We start from the raw sequence: 20,088 nt of genomic DNA, 5'->3' as shown, positions 1-20,088 counted from the left end.
ACACCTGTGAATCGATTCAGTTGTTCCGAAACAGAGATTAAAATTGTTACATTGTTGCTCTTTGCTCTTGGAGCGGTTCGCTTTCACACTGCAAAGTTTGTAATCGGACCAAAAGAGCTAAAACAAGTCACGTGCGAGTAAACTCTCCTCACATTGGTCAGAGTGTCAGGGTTCATTTTGCAGCGTCCTGCTCAGCTGTCAGGAGAGGTGGTGGTTTGGTGGTGATTGAGAGGGTGCGCGCGTGTGACGTGTCTGAGGAGAGACACGGTGGGGAGGGGTGAGAAGGGTGCGCGACGATGCCTATTTGAGGACTGGGAGAGAGACGCGAGATTACCGGGAGATCATCACTCGTTTGCAGGCATCCGGAGACTCGCGAAACTTCCCGCCCTACTCATAATTCTCTCTTCATATAGCCGTATGCCTATTACATATCCATAAAACACTGTGATATAACCGCGCTCGGATCGGATCGCTTTCCCACTGCAATCGAACCGCTCCAGGGTTCGTTTCAATCGAGCCGAGACCACCTCATTCAAGCGATCTCGGAGCGATTACTTTGGCGCGGAACAGAGCGCGATTGCCCTGTTCACATATGCCAATCGAACCGCGCTAACTGGGCAAACGAGACACGTTCCGAAACAAAAGTGTAGGTGTGAAAGCACCCTAAGACTTTTCCAGCCGGCCAAGGCTGTGTTTCCCAAACAACGATGTAGTGACGTGCATTTCCCAAAACCGGTTGCTTTGTTACAAATCCGTCATTTGAACCACGTTAGTTATAATGTAAAAATGTCCAACATGACGATCTAAATGGGGTTGAGGAACAACTTCTTTAAAAAATAATAATAATTTGGGCAAATTAGTTTTACATGCACACGCACTTAAAAATTCCTTTAGTTTAGGTAAAAGCATGCACTCGTTTTCCGTATTGAAATACATGCAAATGGCACATATAGTTTCCTTTACAGATATTACTGAGAACATTACATATTCTATTCTAAAACATAAAATCACTTAACAAACATGTTATATATACTCCCATAAATCATAAATGATTGTAATTTACAATTTTATTAAGAAATTAAGAAAAATCCCACTTTCATGATAAATTATAATAATTGTTATTAAGTAGGATCTTGTTTTTTTATTTTATTTATAGTAAAAGTCTACTTTTACAATTTGACAATCAGCTCACTGCAGAAATGTTCTAACCAACAGGTAAATGTTACATACAGTACAAATACTTTTCTTAATAAATACCTTATTATAAATTAAAAGCATTAACATTTGCTATACATTTTTGTTTTTACAAGCTTTAGAGACGTAAAGTAAATTCTACTTTTAATTAATAGGTCACCTATAGCTTCCGTCATGAGCCACGGCTGCGTTCAAAACGGCATAAATGTTTTAAAAGTGCACTGCGCAAGGAAGCGCAATTGTCAATATAAAGATCGCTGAAACTGAACTGTAAAAAATACTTGGAAAGCAAATTACACCTAAGAGAGATGACTATAATGCTTTTTTTCATCATTCCAAGTTTAACTGTAGAAAGGTTTGAAAGGAATAGGGGAGATACCTGGGAATAGAACACAGCCAGGAACTATGCCTTAACTACAGCAGGAGAGGTGTAGTTGTAAGTGTACAAGTTTCCGACGGTTTGCGAACGTTTATTGGAATGATAGATTTGAGAAACGCTAAATCAAACCATGTTGATGGTATGTTGACTAATGATGGTTTTCGGAAATACACCCCAGAATAGTTATTAGTGGCGCATACAAATTTCAGAGTAGCTTGATAACATGTCATGATAATAAATTGAGTTTATTCCCAGCTTCTCTAGATATGTCATGGGAAAAAAGCAGATCCAGTTTACCACATTTTATAAGTATAATTTTTCAATCAAAATATTCATCAACAGCAATAAACATAAGATAAAATACAAAAATAATAATAGTAAAAAATATCTAAATCTTAAACGATTCAAAAGTTTACTTTCGATAGTCATACAATTTCAGAAGGATTCGCCTTAAAAATATATACACTTATCTCCAGATAAAAAAAAAGTTGTCTGGTAACATTAAAAATAGGGCATTTAACAGTAAAAAAAAACATGTCAACTTACTGGAGCATCAGCATAGACCACTTCCTGACATAATTAATACCCTCAGTTAATTAGTTTAATGTGTGATATATGCGAATATTAAAACATTATTTTCAAAATTTTGCTGAATGAGTTAGAATAAAAACAGTACCATTTAAATTGTAGGCAAGTGTTTTACAGGAAAAGGATAAAAAAAAAATCTGAAAAAAAGCATCTATGAGTTAAGTACAAAGCTATACAAACTTTGCTTGTATATCTTTGGACTTTTGTGAATTTTGAAATAAAATACAGTTTTATGAACAGTAAAAAATACAGTGTTGTAGTTTGAAAACTTTTTTACATATGAAATTAAAAATCACATTAATTCTGTAATTATTAGTTAATTTTAGTATGAAAAAAGGAACAAAAAAGTATATTTTTGATCATTTATGTTAGAGTTGTATGAACTTCTTGATTTTTCTGGCAGGTCACAACAATATTAGGAATCGGCCAAGTAGCAGCGAAGAAGAAGAAAAAAAAAAGAAGAAGAAGAAAAAAAAAAAAGAAGAATTCACAATCGGTGCATCTCTACCATTTTGATTGCTATTAGGGGTGGCTGACACATGGGGGAATAAAAATTATACATCTTTGTTTTTGTTGTGAAAAATCATTATATTCCTCAGCACCAAGATGTTTTTGTGGTCCACATCAAATGAAATGTACACTGATGAAACTTCAGATTTTTTTTGCACAAATAAAAGGATTTAAAGTTGCAGGTATGAAATTGTGAAGGCTTGACAATGCTTCACTTTTAAATGATGCATATTTAACAAGCTTGTAGACTTTTTCTATACCAAGTGGCCACAACAGACTTTCTCTTTATTACTGAGGAGCCATTTTACATAACTGTTATTCATTCACGCTCAAATATCTAGAGGTTGACCCTCATACCAGTACATCTAATCACCCACCCACAGTTGCCATCAAATAAATTAAATAAACTCTGTAAATAAACAAGCACCCAGCCTAAAAGCACAAAAATTCACTAAAAAAATCCTCTCTTACTTACCTGTTTACATTAGTGCATTCAAAATATGATTAAAAACCTTAAGCCTTACAAATGCACACACAGTTTCAAGTTAAACAGACCAACAGGCTTAAAACCTGACAGGTTTGACTCCACAGAAGAGCACCAAATATTGCACCATACCTTCAGCCACTTTTAAAAAAACAAGATGATGAATTTAACAAGCAAGCTAAAGACCAGCATTTCCCAGAATCTACCATTCTGGCGGCTCTCTGCAAAAAAACACATGCAAAAAGGGCAAGAACCTGAGTGGAGTCACACAAACTTACCCCATGCCCTGAGCTGAAAACCTCCCTCCTCGCCTTCCAGCTCCACCTGCTGCACAGGAAGACAAGTCAGACCAGAAACCACCAAATCCTTTATCTAGATGAGGAGTATGCAGAACTCACCTCTTCCTCTGCCTCTTCCCCGACGGCCTCGCTCAGTTCCCCTGCCCGCGACTCCACCTGCCTTGGCCCCATCCAAACCATTCTCCTGCCCACGGACTGAAGACAGGGAACAAAGAATGGAAAGAGTTGAAGTGAAATATACAAAAAGGGAACCTAATGGGCCTTTAAGACATTAGTTTTACTATTAAAACAGATCCTAACAATGAAAACTGGTCAAGTCTGAGTGCCCAAAATGCCAAAGCACACATCAAGCCACTTTACTTTGAATTTATCTGTGAACTGTTTTTACGGCACTGAAGTATTCCATTAAGTGGCATGCCAGCCTATCTTTGATGAAGGTTAAAAGCAGCCTCCACAGTAAAAGCTTTTAAAGATTGCTGATGCCAAAAGCAACAAAACAGTTTGCAAAGTCACATTTTATGAGTTCTGTTGTTTACGAACAGCTCTTATCTGACTTTCTTCATATATTTGCCCGGATGACCCAAGTTTTTGACAGTCATGTACAGGTTAGTGCATTTAGCATTAAACCCAAGTCTTTCTACATCACTGTTGAAGAGTAACAGCTCAAAACCGAATCAAACCACAAGAGTCAATGGAGTGTCTGAGCCTTATGTTGCTCTCTACCTCAGACGGAGGCTGAGCGAGAGTATCCGGTAGCAGCTCAAGCTTGGCTGTAGCACACTCAGACCCTTCAGCGCTATAGGAGGAGCAGTGATGGGTTTTGTGGTGTGCTGTTGTTTATCATGAGGCAGAGGCAAAAGCGATAAAGCTGAGCTCTATCATCATGCACATCTAGTCAGGAAAGCAAGGTTCTGTGATGGAACGTAAATCAAGTCCGAAGTCCAAAGGGTCCTCACACACGCCACAAAGAAAGAAATCCCTATAGCAGTTGCTGAATAAACAGATTTAACTGCTTTTCTTGATTTAACGTACACAGTTATGGAAACGTCTCACAAAGATTTACTTTAAAAGTGTGACTCTTCTAAAAACACTAAATTACCAAATATATTTAAAGGCAATTCAAAAACCTACCAAGTGAACATTTGTGTTTATCTGAAAAGCAATGTTGAAGTCCGATATTTTGCTTTGAAAATAACAGTCTTTGTTTTGGTTCTTTAAACCCGCCCATTGCCCTTTTAACCAATTTTTTTTCAGCACCCTGGGTTGCCTTGTTTGAAAACAGCGCATGTCATTCATTCAGAAAGGCTCTCAAAGCATCCGTTCTTTCTGAATTGAGACGCAAATTCAGAGTTCCACGTGAGGTTTTAATAAGCAAATAATATAAATATAACAAGCGTTAACATTAGGTGAGCAGGATACATTGTAGCCCTACGTCCACGTGATGAGATTCGCGGCGATAAGCAATATGGCTGTTTGCACCAGACAAAATACGACAGAATAATAAATACATCTATTCAGAAGCACACAATGAGCGCTCACTCCCAAAATGGTAAGGTTTATTATCAAATAAATACACATTAAACCTCTTTAACAATAGTAAATGTAGATGCTGAATCACTGATAGGTGTTGGTTTACACTGATTCACAGTTGTAAAGTTCAATTTCCATCCGTTTATTATATTTTCAAGATCTGAGGTGTATATCTGCTGCTGTTTTCAGTAGTATGGCAGTAAAGGTCATGTAAAATGCCATTCAAACTCACATTATTAGCATTTTACACTGAAAGCACAGGAGGTGTACCTGAGGTGATCATTGTCAGTTTTCTGTTGTTCAGCTGCACGAAACTGTTTCTAATATGTCAATTCAAGGTGTTGGTTAGGATAAAAACTCCTTTAATATGGAAAATATTCCTTCTATCTCATGCCGTTCCTTTTAAATAGAACACGACTTAAGCCTTTAGGCTCAATCTTCAGGCTCACTCCTGTTGGTCCTCAATCTGGCAACCTATCATTGCGTTTGTTTTGATCTAGGAATGCAATACCTAGTTCAACCAATGTCTGTCAAACTTACATACTGTACCTTTAATGCTTAACTGAAGTTATAAAGTGACTATTAAAATGTTTTAAGTTGCAGCAGCATTTAAACAGTTCAAGGAGACGCTACGCAAAACAGGTTATAAATCACAGAAGGATTATCAACAGAATAAACGGTCTTTGAATTTAAGCAATATTGTGAACAGGCTTTATTGATGAAAACGTACATGGAAAAAAAGTAAATAAATAATAATAACAATAGAAATTAATAAATAAATAAAAATTCACATGTGTACTGCAGGTGTAAATGTTCCAGAATTTGAATAAAACGCCTAGTTTAAAGAGACAACAGTGACTTAATCTTTTTACAGTAAAATAAAGTGCACTCACACTCTCGTCCGCGGCTGGCTCCACGGCCCCTCCGCGGGGCTCCTCCTCTGCGACGTGCCACATCTCTTTCTCCTCCTCTCTCTCGATTCTCCTTTCCTTCGTCTCCTCCATCTGTCTGTGCGCTTTCCTTCTGACCTGAAACTTTCTTCTTTCCAACCATCTCCCATGAATCCTGCAAAAGAATGAAAATGAGCATTTAATAGTCTTAAGTACCAGAATATTAAAAAGCAAAAAGTTGGAAAACAGCATTTTTTTTTTGTAAATTTACACTGATGGATTTAATATATTAACCATAGTTTAACATATAGATACCAAAACTAGTTTAATAGCATCCATGGAATTGTACCTTCAATATCATTTATATTCTACTATTAACACAAGCCTTTCCACATCTAAAGCTCCAGCCTGAATCAATGTACCAAACTCTGAATGCTGTCTTAATTACTGAACCGAAACATATAAAATTATTATAGTTATAAATCAACAAATAAATAACAACTCTAGCCTGAACTCACAGTGTCAGGGCTGCCCTCCAACAGGACGTTGATGGCTCTGTTGACGTCTCCATTGCAGTCATGAAGCGCTATCATGGACTCATCTTGATCCTTTCCTGTGATGTCAACCAGCTGAGATGGGGGGGAAAAAAAAAAAAAAAAAACAAGCAGCATGTCAACTCCATGTAGGTTTTTCAATATATTTTTTAGAGGCAACAAGATAAACGGAAGTGACTAAGGAGGCTGATGGAAACGCTGTCTGAGCCTTATGTTGCTCTCCAACTCAGAGTGAGACTGAGAGAGAGTATCCGGTAGCAGCTCAAGCTTTACTCTAGCACAGATGGTCCCCGTCAGCGCAACACAGAGAGCACTGAGGGAATTTCTGTGTGCAGTGAGTTTAAGTGAGCTAGAATGAAACTGCAGGTAACTGACATAACAAAAAAAAATTCTCAAGATACTTAAAATAGTCAAACCTCTTTCCAAATAAGGACTTTTTTTACTGAAGGGAGCACTTTAATCTCGAGTTGAACAAAGTACATCTTGCTAGTGCTTTGAACAAACTGCTACTCACCTGTTTGACCTTCTCCTCAAAGTCTGCATCATTATGGTCTGAGATCATCTGCGCGAGTCGGATCTGCTCAGCGGTGGCCTGAATAAAAAAAAAGAAAAAGAGAGAAAAATAATCAAATCTGTTGAAAGGCTTATGCGTCCCTCACATAGTATTGTAATTACAATAAAGGGAAAGTCAGAAATTAGATATGAATTACCTCAGAACTCATTTTTACTACGTGGAAACTATTTTGACGAGTTTGAGCCAAAAGCTTAAAAATGGATGGTAAAGGGGAAAAGCATTGCTCCCATAACAACTGCTTAAAATTATTAGATACATCACTTCATCTCTGTGTTAAAGTAGTTCATTTTTATTTATACGAACAATGGGCCTGGGCAATTAATCGAAATTAATTTGCAAATGCTATTGAGCAAAGATTTGATTGTCATGGACATCTTGTCAGGGAAGCACGATGTGATCTGAAATAAACCTACTCCAAAAGGGGGCACTTTACCTACAAAAAACCCCTAGGAAGTCCTGATAGCGAATACACATTTTTTATTGAATACACAGTGTTGCTAAATACACAATTTAGCTGCTTTCATTGATTCAGCGTGACTAATAAACACAAGATTACTGAATTCTCTCACAGGAAGAGAACACTCGACTGAAGTCATGAAATGAGTAAAACAAAAGTTAATTATGTGATAATTTCACATGCATTTAATAGAGAGCTGTTGTTCATGGAGAAGCTACACAAACAGCTGTCATTATCAAAGAATCATTATCTTAATGACATTATCGACCGATTAACAAGAATTTGATTTGCGTGTCTTATCAGACTATGGCTCTGTGTAATAGATGCTGCTCAATCTGAACGCACATGCTGGAGATTTCCTAGAAATGGCAAAATGTGCATGAAAAATCTCCTTTGATTAATCTTCCAGCCCTACAGAACAATCATTTAAAAGCGTTTTAGAATATGAACAAAGTCATATGCATTAGACCATTAGCTGCTTACCGCATCTACACCATCTGACCATCACAGTGAATGTTTATATTGTTAGAAAATAGCAATTATTTTGAACAATAAAGAACTTCAATGCAACAAGCGCATAAATCACAACTTCTTTATGGTGCAACAATTCTATGCATGCAATGGCAGCATTAATAACTACAGGGATGTCAGAATAACTTGACTAGGGCTCTAACAGTTTTGAATGTCTTTAAATTCATTAGGAAGTGACTTCTTAATTTCCCCTTCACCCCATGATATATCTATCTTCTAAACCTATGCATGTTAGTTACTGGTAACTTCTATTAAATCTGAATTTTTACAATCGATTTTATTGATACAACAAGAGTGAATTTAGCACCATATCTGGTATAATGACTTTTATATGGCAAAACTGTTGAAATTTACAAATAACATTTCTTGAATACATAGTTTAAGAATAACTTGACATAAGAATAAATATATTCCAAATTAATTATCCAAAACAGAATTACTTTTGATAAAAAAAAAATGTAAATAATTCCTCCAACGCCTATCCAGCTAAAAAAATGCTGGCTCTTAAAATAAGAGAGTGTCGCTATTGCATGCAACAAAATAAAACTGGCAGTTTTGTAATAATTACCCTATAGAAGTCCTTTCTAAGTGTTTCTAGCAGACACATTTATACTGTCTAGATGATGCTTTGAAAATCTTTTACCTTAAAAAAGTCTAAATAAATAACCAGAATATAGCAGAGGCAAAATAGATGAGACTTCACACTTGCTAGGGCATAGATTTATGATTCATTCCTGGAGCCCTTAATTTAATTCAGTAAAACATACCGAGTGATAGATGCTAGTGAGTCAAGGCAAAACCTTCAGTGTGATTGGTGCCAAAGATAACAGATAACATTTATTTTTAAAAGCTGTTATGACGCAGCTTCAAATTTCATATAAAAAGCACTCAAAGTTGTGCCACAGATATGTTAAGAGCATATACTAATAGACACCCAATACAGAATTTTAGGACCTGTTTCTACAACATTACACATTTAAAAAAATCTTGTTAATATTATATTACTTCACTCATTAAGAACTTTTCGTGTCAGAATCAGTAAAACAATTAATTATTGAAATTAGAAAGTCAAAATGAGAGAGTATTCAAGATGATAAGTTTGACGTGAACCAGTTGAGGCTGAACTGTTCATTTTCTATGCCATCAGAAAGGAATAGAAGGGAATGATATTAACCTGACCAATTAGATACAATACAACATGCATTGACATATGCTTGATTCATTATTTATGCTTGTGCATAAACTAGCAAGTATTTTTTTCGTCATAGTTTTTGTCCTTGATGTGAACAGCTTTTAGTGGACCATGACTTACATGATCAGTATTATTAAAAATACTTCATCAAAAGTGTGTGTACTGACCTGGGGCCTCTGCTTGTGCTGTGACTGGCTCTGTGTCTGACCCTGCGTCTGCTCCCAGTTGCCCCGGGCCCGGCTTCCGCCCACTGAAGTCATCATTTACAGTATATACAAATAACAGTATTTACAAAGGAATAACACCTTGAGGAGAGAGAAGAAGAGAGATTAAAACTGTTATGAACGCTCTTTAAAATCAAACAACAATCTTAAAGCATCGCGTGTTCCATGTACACCATATTAACATTACACTTGCATGCAAATAAACACGCTACACCTTGTGTAGCCATTTTGATGAGCCAAAACTGGAAGTAAACAGCGTCACATGCTGTGGCGCTTAGCACATTAAAAGACGACCCAACTTTCCAAGAACACCGACCAAAAATAAATTCTGCGAATTTCGCAACTTTGCGCAAACATGGTTCGTGAAAAACGAGACTTAAAACCCGCTGTTTACAAGTCAAGCCGCAACAGGTCAGCTACATTATGTGCACGCTTCCGGGGCACATCCTCATCATCGACTTTTGAAGAAACATTTTATAACACTGCACACCGCATTTTTATAAATGACACCAAAAGCAATCCACCTGAAGCACGTTATGAAATGCTGCAAATGTGGTTATGCCAAAAAGCCCACCGTAACAGCTCTGCGCATGAGAAAATGCAGGGCATGCGGTGGCCGAAAGCAACTGCGCACTTTAGCAGGCGCACACAATCAGCCAGCGTGACAGAAACACGCGGGACCCGCCGCGGGAAAACAGACGGACGACGGGTTTTAAGGGACAAGCTTAATAAAAACAAGTTTAGCGGCCTTTGAAGTGGGTGAGGATGCATGCCAGTTTGAGAGAGACGTGAATACAGCCTCGCACCTTATTGGTGAAAGTGTAGGCACGACATGTCAACATCAAAGATGTGAATGATCACCTTTGTTCCTGTGCACTATCACTCTAGTTCAGAAATTAAATAAAACATCAGATAAGTAATTAGATTATGTAAAAATATAGGCACTTAGTGGTCATTCCATGCAGCGGAATAAAAAAACATCGCCCTGTGCCTTAAAAAGTATCCAATCAAGCTGTAAAATATGCATCCAACAGGTAACCTACATTTCCTGTAGTGCTCTACAGTAGATCGACATTATAATAATCCCAGAATGACCTGCCGACAACGAAATAAGCAAAACAGTGAGCCATTATAAACGAGTTAATAATGTAAATCATCAGAGATGATGGACTGATTGGCAAGTCGCGGCTATGGGCCTTGGAAAAGCAACTCGCATAAACTCTAACATGCAGAACGATCCGATATGAAAACATCTTCCATTACACAAGTCTTAACAGTCTATGTAAAGTGAATTAAAAAGGCAAGCTCTGGATGATGAGTGGCTTCCGCTCTGGCCGCTTCTCATAACCTCATGGCCGGTTATCGTGCATCGTGATGCTGCTACCTAAAAATCAAACTTTCCCGGAGACTACTCAACTGTATCATTTCTCATCACAAGTAAAGTATTTGATTTAGTAACATCTAAATACAATAATCGACATGATAGTTTGTTGCGTTTGCTTTAACTGGGATGCACACGCCCCCCCGGGGTGAGGCGCACTCCCGTCGGTTCATTTGCACACTCGACACCGAGGCTTAGCGGAGGCCTACAGGCCCTAAATGATAAAAATGAACAACAGACGAGGTACTGACCAAAGACCCGGTTGGATGTTAGAATGTGGAGATAGCGCCGACCGAAGGAGGCTTTAATACCGACCTCCTAATCAGACGGAAACAAAACACGAACTCTTTCGCGTCGTAAATCGATTCCCCAAAGCCGACAACAAGGCCGAACCGACTCGCGCAGACAATAAGCGAGAGACTCAAAATTTACCTGTTTCTCTTCCACACTGACACCCGGATCACCACGTCACGTGGTTTATCACAGCCACTGCGGCTGCACGCGCACAGCGCGACCACGTGACTAGAGCGTACGCATGTATATATAACAACTTAAACACAGTTATGTAACATTATTCACCCTCTAGCTGTAGTTGACAATCGTAGTGTTATTGAAATCAAGTTATCATTTATTTACTTAAGTTTACATTTCATTTTTACAATGAAAATTCATGAATGAAAACGCGTACAGTTGAGGTCAGAATTATTAGCCCCCTTTGATTTTTTTCTTATTTAAATATTTCTCAAATGATGTTTAACAGCTCAAGGAAATTTTCACAGTATGTCTGATAATATTCTTTTCTTCTGGAGAAAGTCTTATTTGTTTTATTTCGGCTAGAATAAAAGCAGTTTTAATTATTTTCTTTAAACCATGTAAGGTCAAAAGTATTAGCCTCTTTAAGCTAATTTGTTTTTCGATAGTCTACAGAACAAACCATTGTTATACAATAACTTGCCTAATTACCCTAACCTGCCTAATTAACCTAGTTAAGCCTTTAAATGTCACTTTAAGCTGTATAGAAGTGTCTTGAAAAATAGTAAAATATTATTTACTTTCATCATGGCAAAGATAAATGAAATCAGTTATTAGAAATGAGTCATTAAAACTATTATGTTTAGAAATGTGTTGAGAAAATCTTCTCTCCATTAAACAGATATTGGAGAAACAAATAAACAGGGGGGGCTAATAATTCTGATTCTAAATGCTCCTATCCTCCACGCCTAAAGGGTCCATATTAATACCTCAGAGGTATAATAGTATAATGTGTACCTTTTACATTTTTTAGCTACAAATATATGCTTGTGATGTACCAATATCAACCCTTTAAATATAAATGTGCATCTTTTGGAAAGGTACAGCTCTCGTACCGTTATTTCTGACAGTGTTTAAAATATTTTTTAGTATTAGAAAATCACTTTCTAATCTATTTTCTATTCTATATTTTTATCATTTAAAAAAAATGCACGTCCACATCATGTTGTAATCTATTTCACATTCTGTTTTTTTTTTTTTCTATCACTTTCTAATCTCTATTTTATTTGTATTAATAAAATAACACCAACTCTGTTTGATTTATATTCTGTTTTATTGTATTAAAAATGATTTTGAACTATAACACAAAAAATCACTTCAATTTTTATTCAGATTTTCCTTAAAAACTTAATCTTACTGTTTATGAAATCTCTCACACGCACATCTCACTCTTGATCTCTTCTATGTGAAGCTGCTTCCACACAATCTACATTGTAAAAGCGCTACACAAATAAAGGTGAGTTGAACTGAATTAAACTAACAAGAATCATATTACTTACATATTATTTTGTTATTTGCTGCTTTGATTTGTTCTCATTTGTAAGTCGCTTTAAATAAAATAATCTGCCAAATGTGTCAATCTAAATGTAATGTATAATACAGACACATTCCAGCTGAATGCCTTAATCAGGACATTGAACCTATGAAAGTCAATATGAATAAACATGAATTAATAAAGTTTCACATTCCTTCTTAGGGCTAACATTGCAATATTTTCTTTGTTTACGATATTTATTGCGATATGAATACAATTTCACATTTGACTTAATATCTCTATTTGGAAAGAATTTATTAGAGTTAAAGCGTTAGATGGGATGATTCTAATCTAACAATCTATAAAGTTTTTGGGGTCCCCGACACATTTTCTATGTTGTCTTTGCTATTTGCAGTGCATTTCTGCATTTACATGTGTTGTATTTTCATGCACGTGTTTCATCAGAGACTGACGAATTAATGTTTACTATTCGCATCTCCATAAATTCTAATAATAATAATCTCATTTCTGTATTTGCATGTGTTGTGAGTATTTTCATGCAGAACAATCTATAAATACAATCAAGAAAAAGATAATATTAAAATAAAGTGTTTTGTCTTTCCTGAGTCAAACGGTATTCAAGTACAACTGAATGATAAAAATAAACACAATTTAATAAAATTAATCATCGTTAAGATAAAAAAATGGTCCAATTTCTTATACCTGAATGCTTTTAAAAACATTACACAGACCCAGGCATCAAAAACACATGACAATGATAAATTGTGATAGAAACTCAACATTGCATATCCTGCGATGTGACTTTTGCGAATGATCACATTGCGATATCGATGCGGAAACGATATATTGTGCAGCTCTATTTAGCATTTGTTTTAGTGCAGCCAAGACCTGAAATGATCACTGTTTGACAATGAACAGAGCTTTGAGACTATTACATTATATTGCATTGTATCATATTTCATTACATTATACAATATATAAATGATCTAATCTGATCAAGTGTGTGTTTCAGAGTAAAAGTGTAACATTTTGTTTGGCTAAAATATATAAAAACAATAGATGACCGTCTAATGATTTCAAAGTACTTAAAATATTAGTTTTTATTTATTTTAATGTTTGCATAAAATAAAGAATTAATAAAAAATATTTGTTTCACTTGTCAATTTTTAAGTGAGTAAAACCCCATAGTAGTGCTATCGCCTCACAGCAAGAAGGTAGCGGGTTCAAGCCTCGGCTGGGTCAGTTGGCGTTTCTGTGTGGAGTTTGCATGTTCTCCCTGCGTTCGATTGGGTTTCCTCTGGGTGCTCCGGTTTCCCCCACAGTCCAAAAACATGTGGTACAGGTGAATTGGGTAGGCTAAATTGTTCGTATGAATGGATGTGAATGAGTTTGCTATAGATGTTTCCCAGAGATGGGTTGCAGCTGGAAGGTCATCCGCTGCGTAAAACGTGCTGGATAAGTTGGCGGTTCATTCCGCTGTGGCGACCCCGGATTAATAAAGAGACTAAGCCGAAAAGAAAATTAATGAATGAATAAACCCCTAGTGTAGTTCACAGACACACCACTAGATGTCGCTAGAAGCCTGCACTGAATTTTTCCCCCGCTCAGGTCAAACACCTGAATTTTCACACACCATACACCACATGGGCGAAAGTGCGAGAACAAACTACCAGTTTTAATAGACACTGAGGTATTTTCAGAAGTCAGTGATTACAGGTTTTCAGCTTTCTTTAAAATATCTTCATTTGTGTTCAACAGAAATAGGGAAGTCAAACAGTTTTGTGTAAGTAGAGAGTGAGTAAACAATGACAGAATTTTACATTTTGGGTGAACTGTCCCTTTAAATGTTCATTAAGAACGCATACACTCACCGGCCACTTTATTAGGTACACCTGTCCAACTTCTCATTAATGCAAATTTCAAATTATCAGACAATCATTGCAATGCATTTAGGCATGCAGACATGGTCAAGATGATCTGCTGCAGTTCAAAGCGAGCAGCAGAATGGGGAAGAAAGCTGATTTAAAGGACTTTGAATGTGGCATGGTTGTTGGTGCCTGAAAGGCTGGTCTGAGTATTTCAGAAACTGCTGATTTACTGGGATTGTCACGCACAACCATTTCTAGGGTTTACAGAGAATAGTCCGAAAAAGAGAATATCCAGGGAGCGGCAGTTCTGTAGTCTCAAATACCTTGTTGATGCCAGAGGTCAGAGGAGAATGGCCAGACTGATCCGAGCTGACAGAAAGGCAACAGTAACTCAAATAACCACTTGTTACAATCGATGTATGCAGAAGAGCATCTCTGAACCCGCAACACGTTCAACCTTGAAGCAGATGGGCTACAGCAGCAGAAGACCACACCGGGTGTCACTCCTGTCAGCTAAGAACAGGAAACTGAGTCTACAGTTCACACAGGCTTACCAAAATTGGACAATAGAAGATTGAAATAATGTAACCTGGTCTGATGAGTCTCGACTTCTGTTGCAACATTAGGATGGTAGGGTCAGAATTTGGCATCAACAACATGAAAGCATGGATCTTTCCTGCCTTGTATTAAAGGTTCAGGCCGCTGGTGGTTTTGGTGTAATGGTGTGGGGGAGATTTTCTTGGCACACTTTGGGCCCATTAGTACCAATTGATCATCGTGTCAACACCAAAGCCTACCTGAGTATTGCTGCTGACCAACAATACTCTTCTGATGGCTACTTCCAGCAGGATAACACGCCATGTCATAAAGCGTGAATAATCTCAGACTGGTTTCTTGAACATGACAATGAGTTCACTGTACTCAAATGGCCTCCACAGTCACCAGATCTCAGTCCAATACCTTTAAGATGTGGTAAAACAGATTTGCATCATAGATGTGCAGCCGTCAAATCTGCAGCAACTGCTATCATATATCAGATTATTTTTTAGTTAATTCCACTGGAACATCTTATCCATGTTTTACACAAAAAAACAGAACATTTTTAAATTTTAGACTCCATATTTGGACTATTTGGAACCTGGTCTTTGCCCTATAATGCTGAAAGGAATATTGTAACTATCGTTATCTGAAAAACAAGCAATATTATTATCATTTTTTTTCTGATCTGTTTGATGTGGGATAGTGCTGTTTTATATGCAATCTGAGCTTCTTCTTTCTTCTCTACACTGTTTTGTGTTGTTATATATTTTTGTGTCTATCTTTTGAAGATGTTTTTTTTAATCTCTGTATTGTAGTGAAAATCCAATAAACATAATTAGAAAAAATAAATGTTTATTTAACGTGACAAATTATTCCCCTATTCACCCTATTCTCCGCCGACGAGCGGGCGCTGCCATTTGAATCTTTTTGGCTCGAGACTTCCGGTCTCATTCACTTCCATTCATTTTGTGACGTTAAAAACTGCTCGTTACGCTGCTTGGTGTTGCAATTTGATATTTTTTTTATTATATAATTCTACTTGTTCTGTATAGTCATGCAAACATTTGTTTGTAGAGCAAGCAGTTTGACCATTTTCTGCCGTTTATTATTCCTAGTCATTTCTCCGACTGATCGGAAGTTCTAAGATAATCGCGATAACAGGCGCACTTCCGCATTTCAGAATAAGGTCAATAAAGAATAGAAATAACATCACTGTGAGCAATCTTAAATACATTTTATTCATTAGCCCTTAAGATAAATACATACACCAGGTAAAATACAATAGCAGAGAATCATTCCATCTGCAGTAACAGCATTGTTCACATTTAGTAAAAGGCAGATGGAGCGCTAGCACTGAATACAGTAACAGACACAATACAAAAACACTTTCCAAAAGGAACTACAAGGAGTGCATTCTGAACTATACCAGAAATATGTATGTTGGTTTACTTGAGATTTCGGCATGATCAAATCTGTCAAGTCTGTCAATATTCATACAACAGCTGCATTATCAAATCGTGTACACGCAGATTTATTATATCTACTGCTAAAAAAGAAGATGCTTAAAGGGGCAGTTCACCCAAAAATGATTATCCTGTCATTATTTACTCATCCTGCACTTGTTCCAAACCTGTTGTAGTTTCCTTCTTCTGTTGAACATAATGTTTGGAAGAAAACAGACATGGTCTTCCTTTAGTATTTTCGGTTTTGGTAATGAACATTTTTTTCCCTAAACATTCTTCAGAATATCTCATTTTGAGTTCAACAGAAGAACTAGATTCAAAGCTTAGAACCGCTTGAGTGTGAGTAAATGAGGAAATGGTTGTTTTTGGATGAACTGTCCCTTTAAGGTGAGACACTACAACAGGGGTCACAAAACTTGTACCTGGAGGGCCGGTGTCCTGGGCTGCGTCCGAAACCGCCTACTACTCAGTAGGTACTGCATTTGAATTTAAACGTACTACTCGGCCGTTAAAAAGTACGCTCTATACAGTATGAATGTGAAAAGTATGAATGGAATTCAGACGTACTACACCCGCCATTTTGTCATGGTCACGTGACCTACCTGCGTCAGTTGCGTCGCTTCACCTCCATTCATGAATTCTCTCGCGGGGCATTATGGGATAGCACAGCGTGCATGGGATGCGCACTTCAGAATCTCGCCGGAAGTAGTAAGTCATCCGGGTATTTCTCGCCTACTGATTTTCGAATTCTATGAATTCACACATACTACTCGGCTCGCATACTATATAGTATGGAAGTATGCGGCTTCGGACGCAGCTCTGGAGATTTTAGCTCCAACCCTAATCAAACACACCTGAACAAGCTATTCTAGCACATGCTAGGTATACTTGAAACATCCTGGCAGGTGTGTTGAGGCCATAGATATATACACTACATATCGCATAGGGACCCCGAGCATGCGTCAATGGCGCCGCCATATTTGTACAGTGCTCCCAGGACAAGTGTCATTCAACCGCACTAGCCAAGACAGTGTTACTACCTGAAAATGCTGGACTTTAGCGCTGTCTACGGATGTAGTAACGAGCAAACAAAGAAAACAAAGCACAGAGGCAGAACATTACATAGGTAAGGTTTAGTTTTTACGTTTTATGTTCTGAACTTTTGTGCTACACAGGTAATGTTATTGATGATAATACTGTCTCTTACTGCATTCACCATAAGGCAAGTAGCACCAACTCACACTAAACACTCAGCTCATGCTAGTTTTGTTGAATAAAATCAGCAAACAATGCAAAAGAAATATGACAACAAGATGCTGCGGCGCCAGAAACTTGTATTATTGTCGGCTAGTGAAGGAGTCGTTCATACCTCTCAAGGTTTTTTTTCTTCACTCCCATCAGGTGAAGTTTTTTTTCCCTCTCCGCTGTCGCCACTGGCTCGCATGGTTCAGGATTGGTAGAGCTACGCATCGATGAATTTGCTCTTCAGTGTTTGAACTCTCAGTAATGATTAAATCACACTGAACTGAGCTAAACTGAACTGAACTGAACTTAAACACTAAAAAACTGAACTACACTGTTCCAGTTACTATGACCATTTATGTGAAGCTGCTTTGACACAATCTACATTGTAAAAGCGCTATACAAATAAAGCTGAATTGAATTGAATTGAATAACAGAGATTCATTCACAAATGAATCGCTCCCTCCGTCAGTATGAGAAGTAAAAGCAGGAGAGGAGGTCTGTTTCAGGACACCAATTAGATCAAATCTAACAAGGAGGGTAAATAGTACATTTCCATACACACAAACACAAGCTGTTTGTCAGGAATGCCTGTGCGATCACTGATCCATCAATGTAGAAAAGTGATATAAAATATAATTTTCGTAATTTATTTAAAAAAATTTGCATTCTGACCTCCGGGAAAACTCCCGATCATAGATATATGTGTATATGTGTAATTCTCTGGCTCTAGATGGCCACAGTCCTCCGCTGCAGCTTGGTCCTGCATTTTTTTCAAAGGAGCGCTACCCTGTACTAAAATGGCGGCTCTATTGACGCATTCCTTCCAATAGACAACAACAGGGTAGGCGACATCTAATGTATATATCTATGTGTTGAGGCAAGTTGGAGCTAAAACCTGCCGGTACATCGGCCCTCCAGGACCGAGATTGGTGACCCCTGCACTACAAGAAATAAAAAGTGTCCATTTTCTTAAAACGTGTTTTTACTCCTACATCCAACTAAAAATATGTACTTCAGTTGCATTTACATGCACCTCCTTTCACAGTTTTTGTGTGTATATATACATATATCTCTACTGGGCAAAATATACAGGGCGGCTAATAATTCAGGAGGGCTAGCAATTCTGACTTCAACTGTATACAACCCATTTTAATAGTCAAATCTTTGTTTCTAGCTGTATGCAGTACTTTCTAAAACAGGGGTGTCCAAGCTCGGTCCTGGAGGGCCAGGTGTCCTGCAAAGTTTAGTTCCAACCCCAATCAGACACACTTAGGCTGGCTAATCAAGCTCTTACTTGGCTTTCTAGAAACATCCATGCAGGTGTATTGAGGCAAGTTGGAGATAAAATCTGCAGGACACCGGCCCTCCAGGATTGAATTTGGACACCCCTGTTCTAAAAGATGATAAAAAGAGATTTCCAAAATCCCTGCTGTAGACACATTTACACACTCTGGTAAATGGAAAGTATGGAAAGTAAACATTTCTTTACAAAGACTCTAATAGGCTAGAATTGTATGCAAATGAGTGCATATTTAATTAAAATTACATATTTAAACTTAGTTTACAAAACTTGTACAAAAAAGGTTTGCAATACCTAATGTAATCAATCAACTGAAGAGGTATGGGAAGTTTTAGTACATGTTTTTATCCTATTCGCCTGCTGTTTTTTTCCTTAAAGAGACAGTTCACCCCAAAATGATAATGACCTCATCATTTACTCTCCCTCATGTGGTTTCAAACCTTCATGGCTTTCTTTCTTCTGCCGAACACAAAAGAAGATATTTAAAAGAATGCTGGTTACTTAAGGCACAAAATTACTCTGGAAGGCAATAGCATTTTTCAAAATATCTTCTTTTGTGTTTAACCAAAGAGCTTAGAATGACCAAGAGGCGACACTCTAGTGTAATTTGGGAAACAGCCACTAGATGGCGCGATGGCCATTTTGGAATAAAAACTCCAATAGAACTACAGCATATTATAAGTCTGTAAAATAAACTATTAAAAGTGCTGCTAATTGTGATTGTAAGTGTTGTATTGTCGTCTTTCAGGTTGTATCTCAGCTTTAATGAGCTTTTAAAATAAATAAATAAAAAACAAAGCAGCTGCTTGCCATCGCGACAGCAATAAGATCCAATGGACGGCCGATCACTTTCACTCCAAAATGGCGGAATCCAGGGCTGTTGTTGGGCGCTGCTGTTGCAATGGAATGTTCTATTGAGTGTCGCCTCTTGGTCATTCTAAGCTCTTTGGTTTAACAGAAAAAAGAAAGTCAAATACACTGTAAATAATGCAGGGTTCCACACAATTTATTCATGTTGTCCCAACACAAATCGATCAAGATAACAAAACAAATTAAGTGTATTGAGCATAAAATAATT

General features: G+C 37.3%; 3 protein-coding genes across 23 annotated transcripts in view; 1 reads left to right on the top strand and 2 right to left on the bottom strand.

The window, feature by feature from the left end:
• The window catches only part of ubap2l (ubiquitin associated protein 2-like), a 40,400-nt gene extending 29,148 nt beyond the window's left edge, over positions 1-11,252 (bottom strand). For 4 of the 17 annotated variants that reach the window (XM_005159396.5, XM_073930404.1, XM_068215010.1 and 1 more), the window contains exons 1-7: positions 11,220-11,252; positions 9,350-9,487; positions 6,943-7,020; positions 6,393-6,503; positions 5,878-6,049; positions 3,554-3,649; positions 3,434-3,482 (exon numbers count right to left, since the gene is read on the bottom strand). In XM_005159396.5, the coding sequence (XP_005159453.1) occupies positions 3,434-3,482; positions 3,554-3,649; positions 5,878-6,049; positions 6,393-6,503; positions 6,943-7,020; positions 9,350-9,445 (602 nt within the window). In that variant the 5' untranslated portion in view covers positions 9,446-9,487; positions 11,220-11,252. Of the gene's footprint in view, positions 1-3,433; positions 3,483-3,553; positions 3,650-5,877; positions 6,050-6,392; positions 6,504-6,942; positions 7,021-9,349; positions 9,517-11,038 lie in introns of those variants that run through there. The other 13 variants (XM_073930402.1, XM_073930406.1, XM_073930403.1 and 10 more) reach the window with 4 other exon arrangements.
• The window catches only part of mllt11 (MLLT11 transcription factor 7 cofactor), a 369,559-nt gene that overhangs the window by 45,936 nt on the left and 303,535 nt on the right, over positions 1-20,088 (top strand). The gene's annotated exons all lie outside the window — the stretch shown is intronic.
• Positions 16,222-20,088, bottom strand: part of tuft1b (tuftelin 1b) — a 35,203-nt gene continuing 31,336 nt past the window's right edge. For 3 of the 5 annotated variants that reach the window (XM_005159389.5, XM_073930387.1, XM_005159388.6), the window contains one exon: positions 19,221-20,088. This exon is cut by the window's right edge and continues 365 nt beyond it. The gene's annotated coding sequence lies outside the window, so the exon portion shown is untranslated. The other 2 variants (XM_021467961.3, NM_001082986.1) reach the window with 2 other exon arrangements.

Source organism: Danio rerio, chromosome 19 (genome assembly GCF_049306965.1).
Source record: "Danio rerio strain Tuebingen ecotype United States chromosome 19, GRCz12tu, whole genome shotgun sequence".
NCBI lineage: Eukaryota > Metazoa > Chordata > Actinopteri > Cypriniformes > Danionidae > Danio > Danio rerio.
The sequence above is the reverse complement of the archived record's forward strand: the minus strand, read 5'-3'. Positions and strand labels throughout refer to the sequence as shown.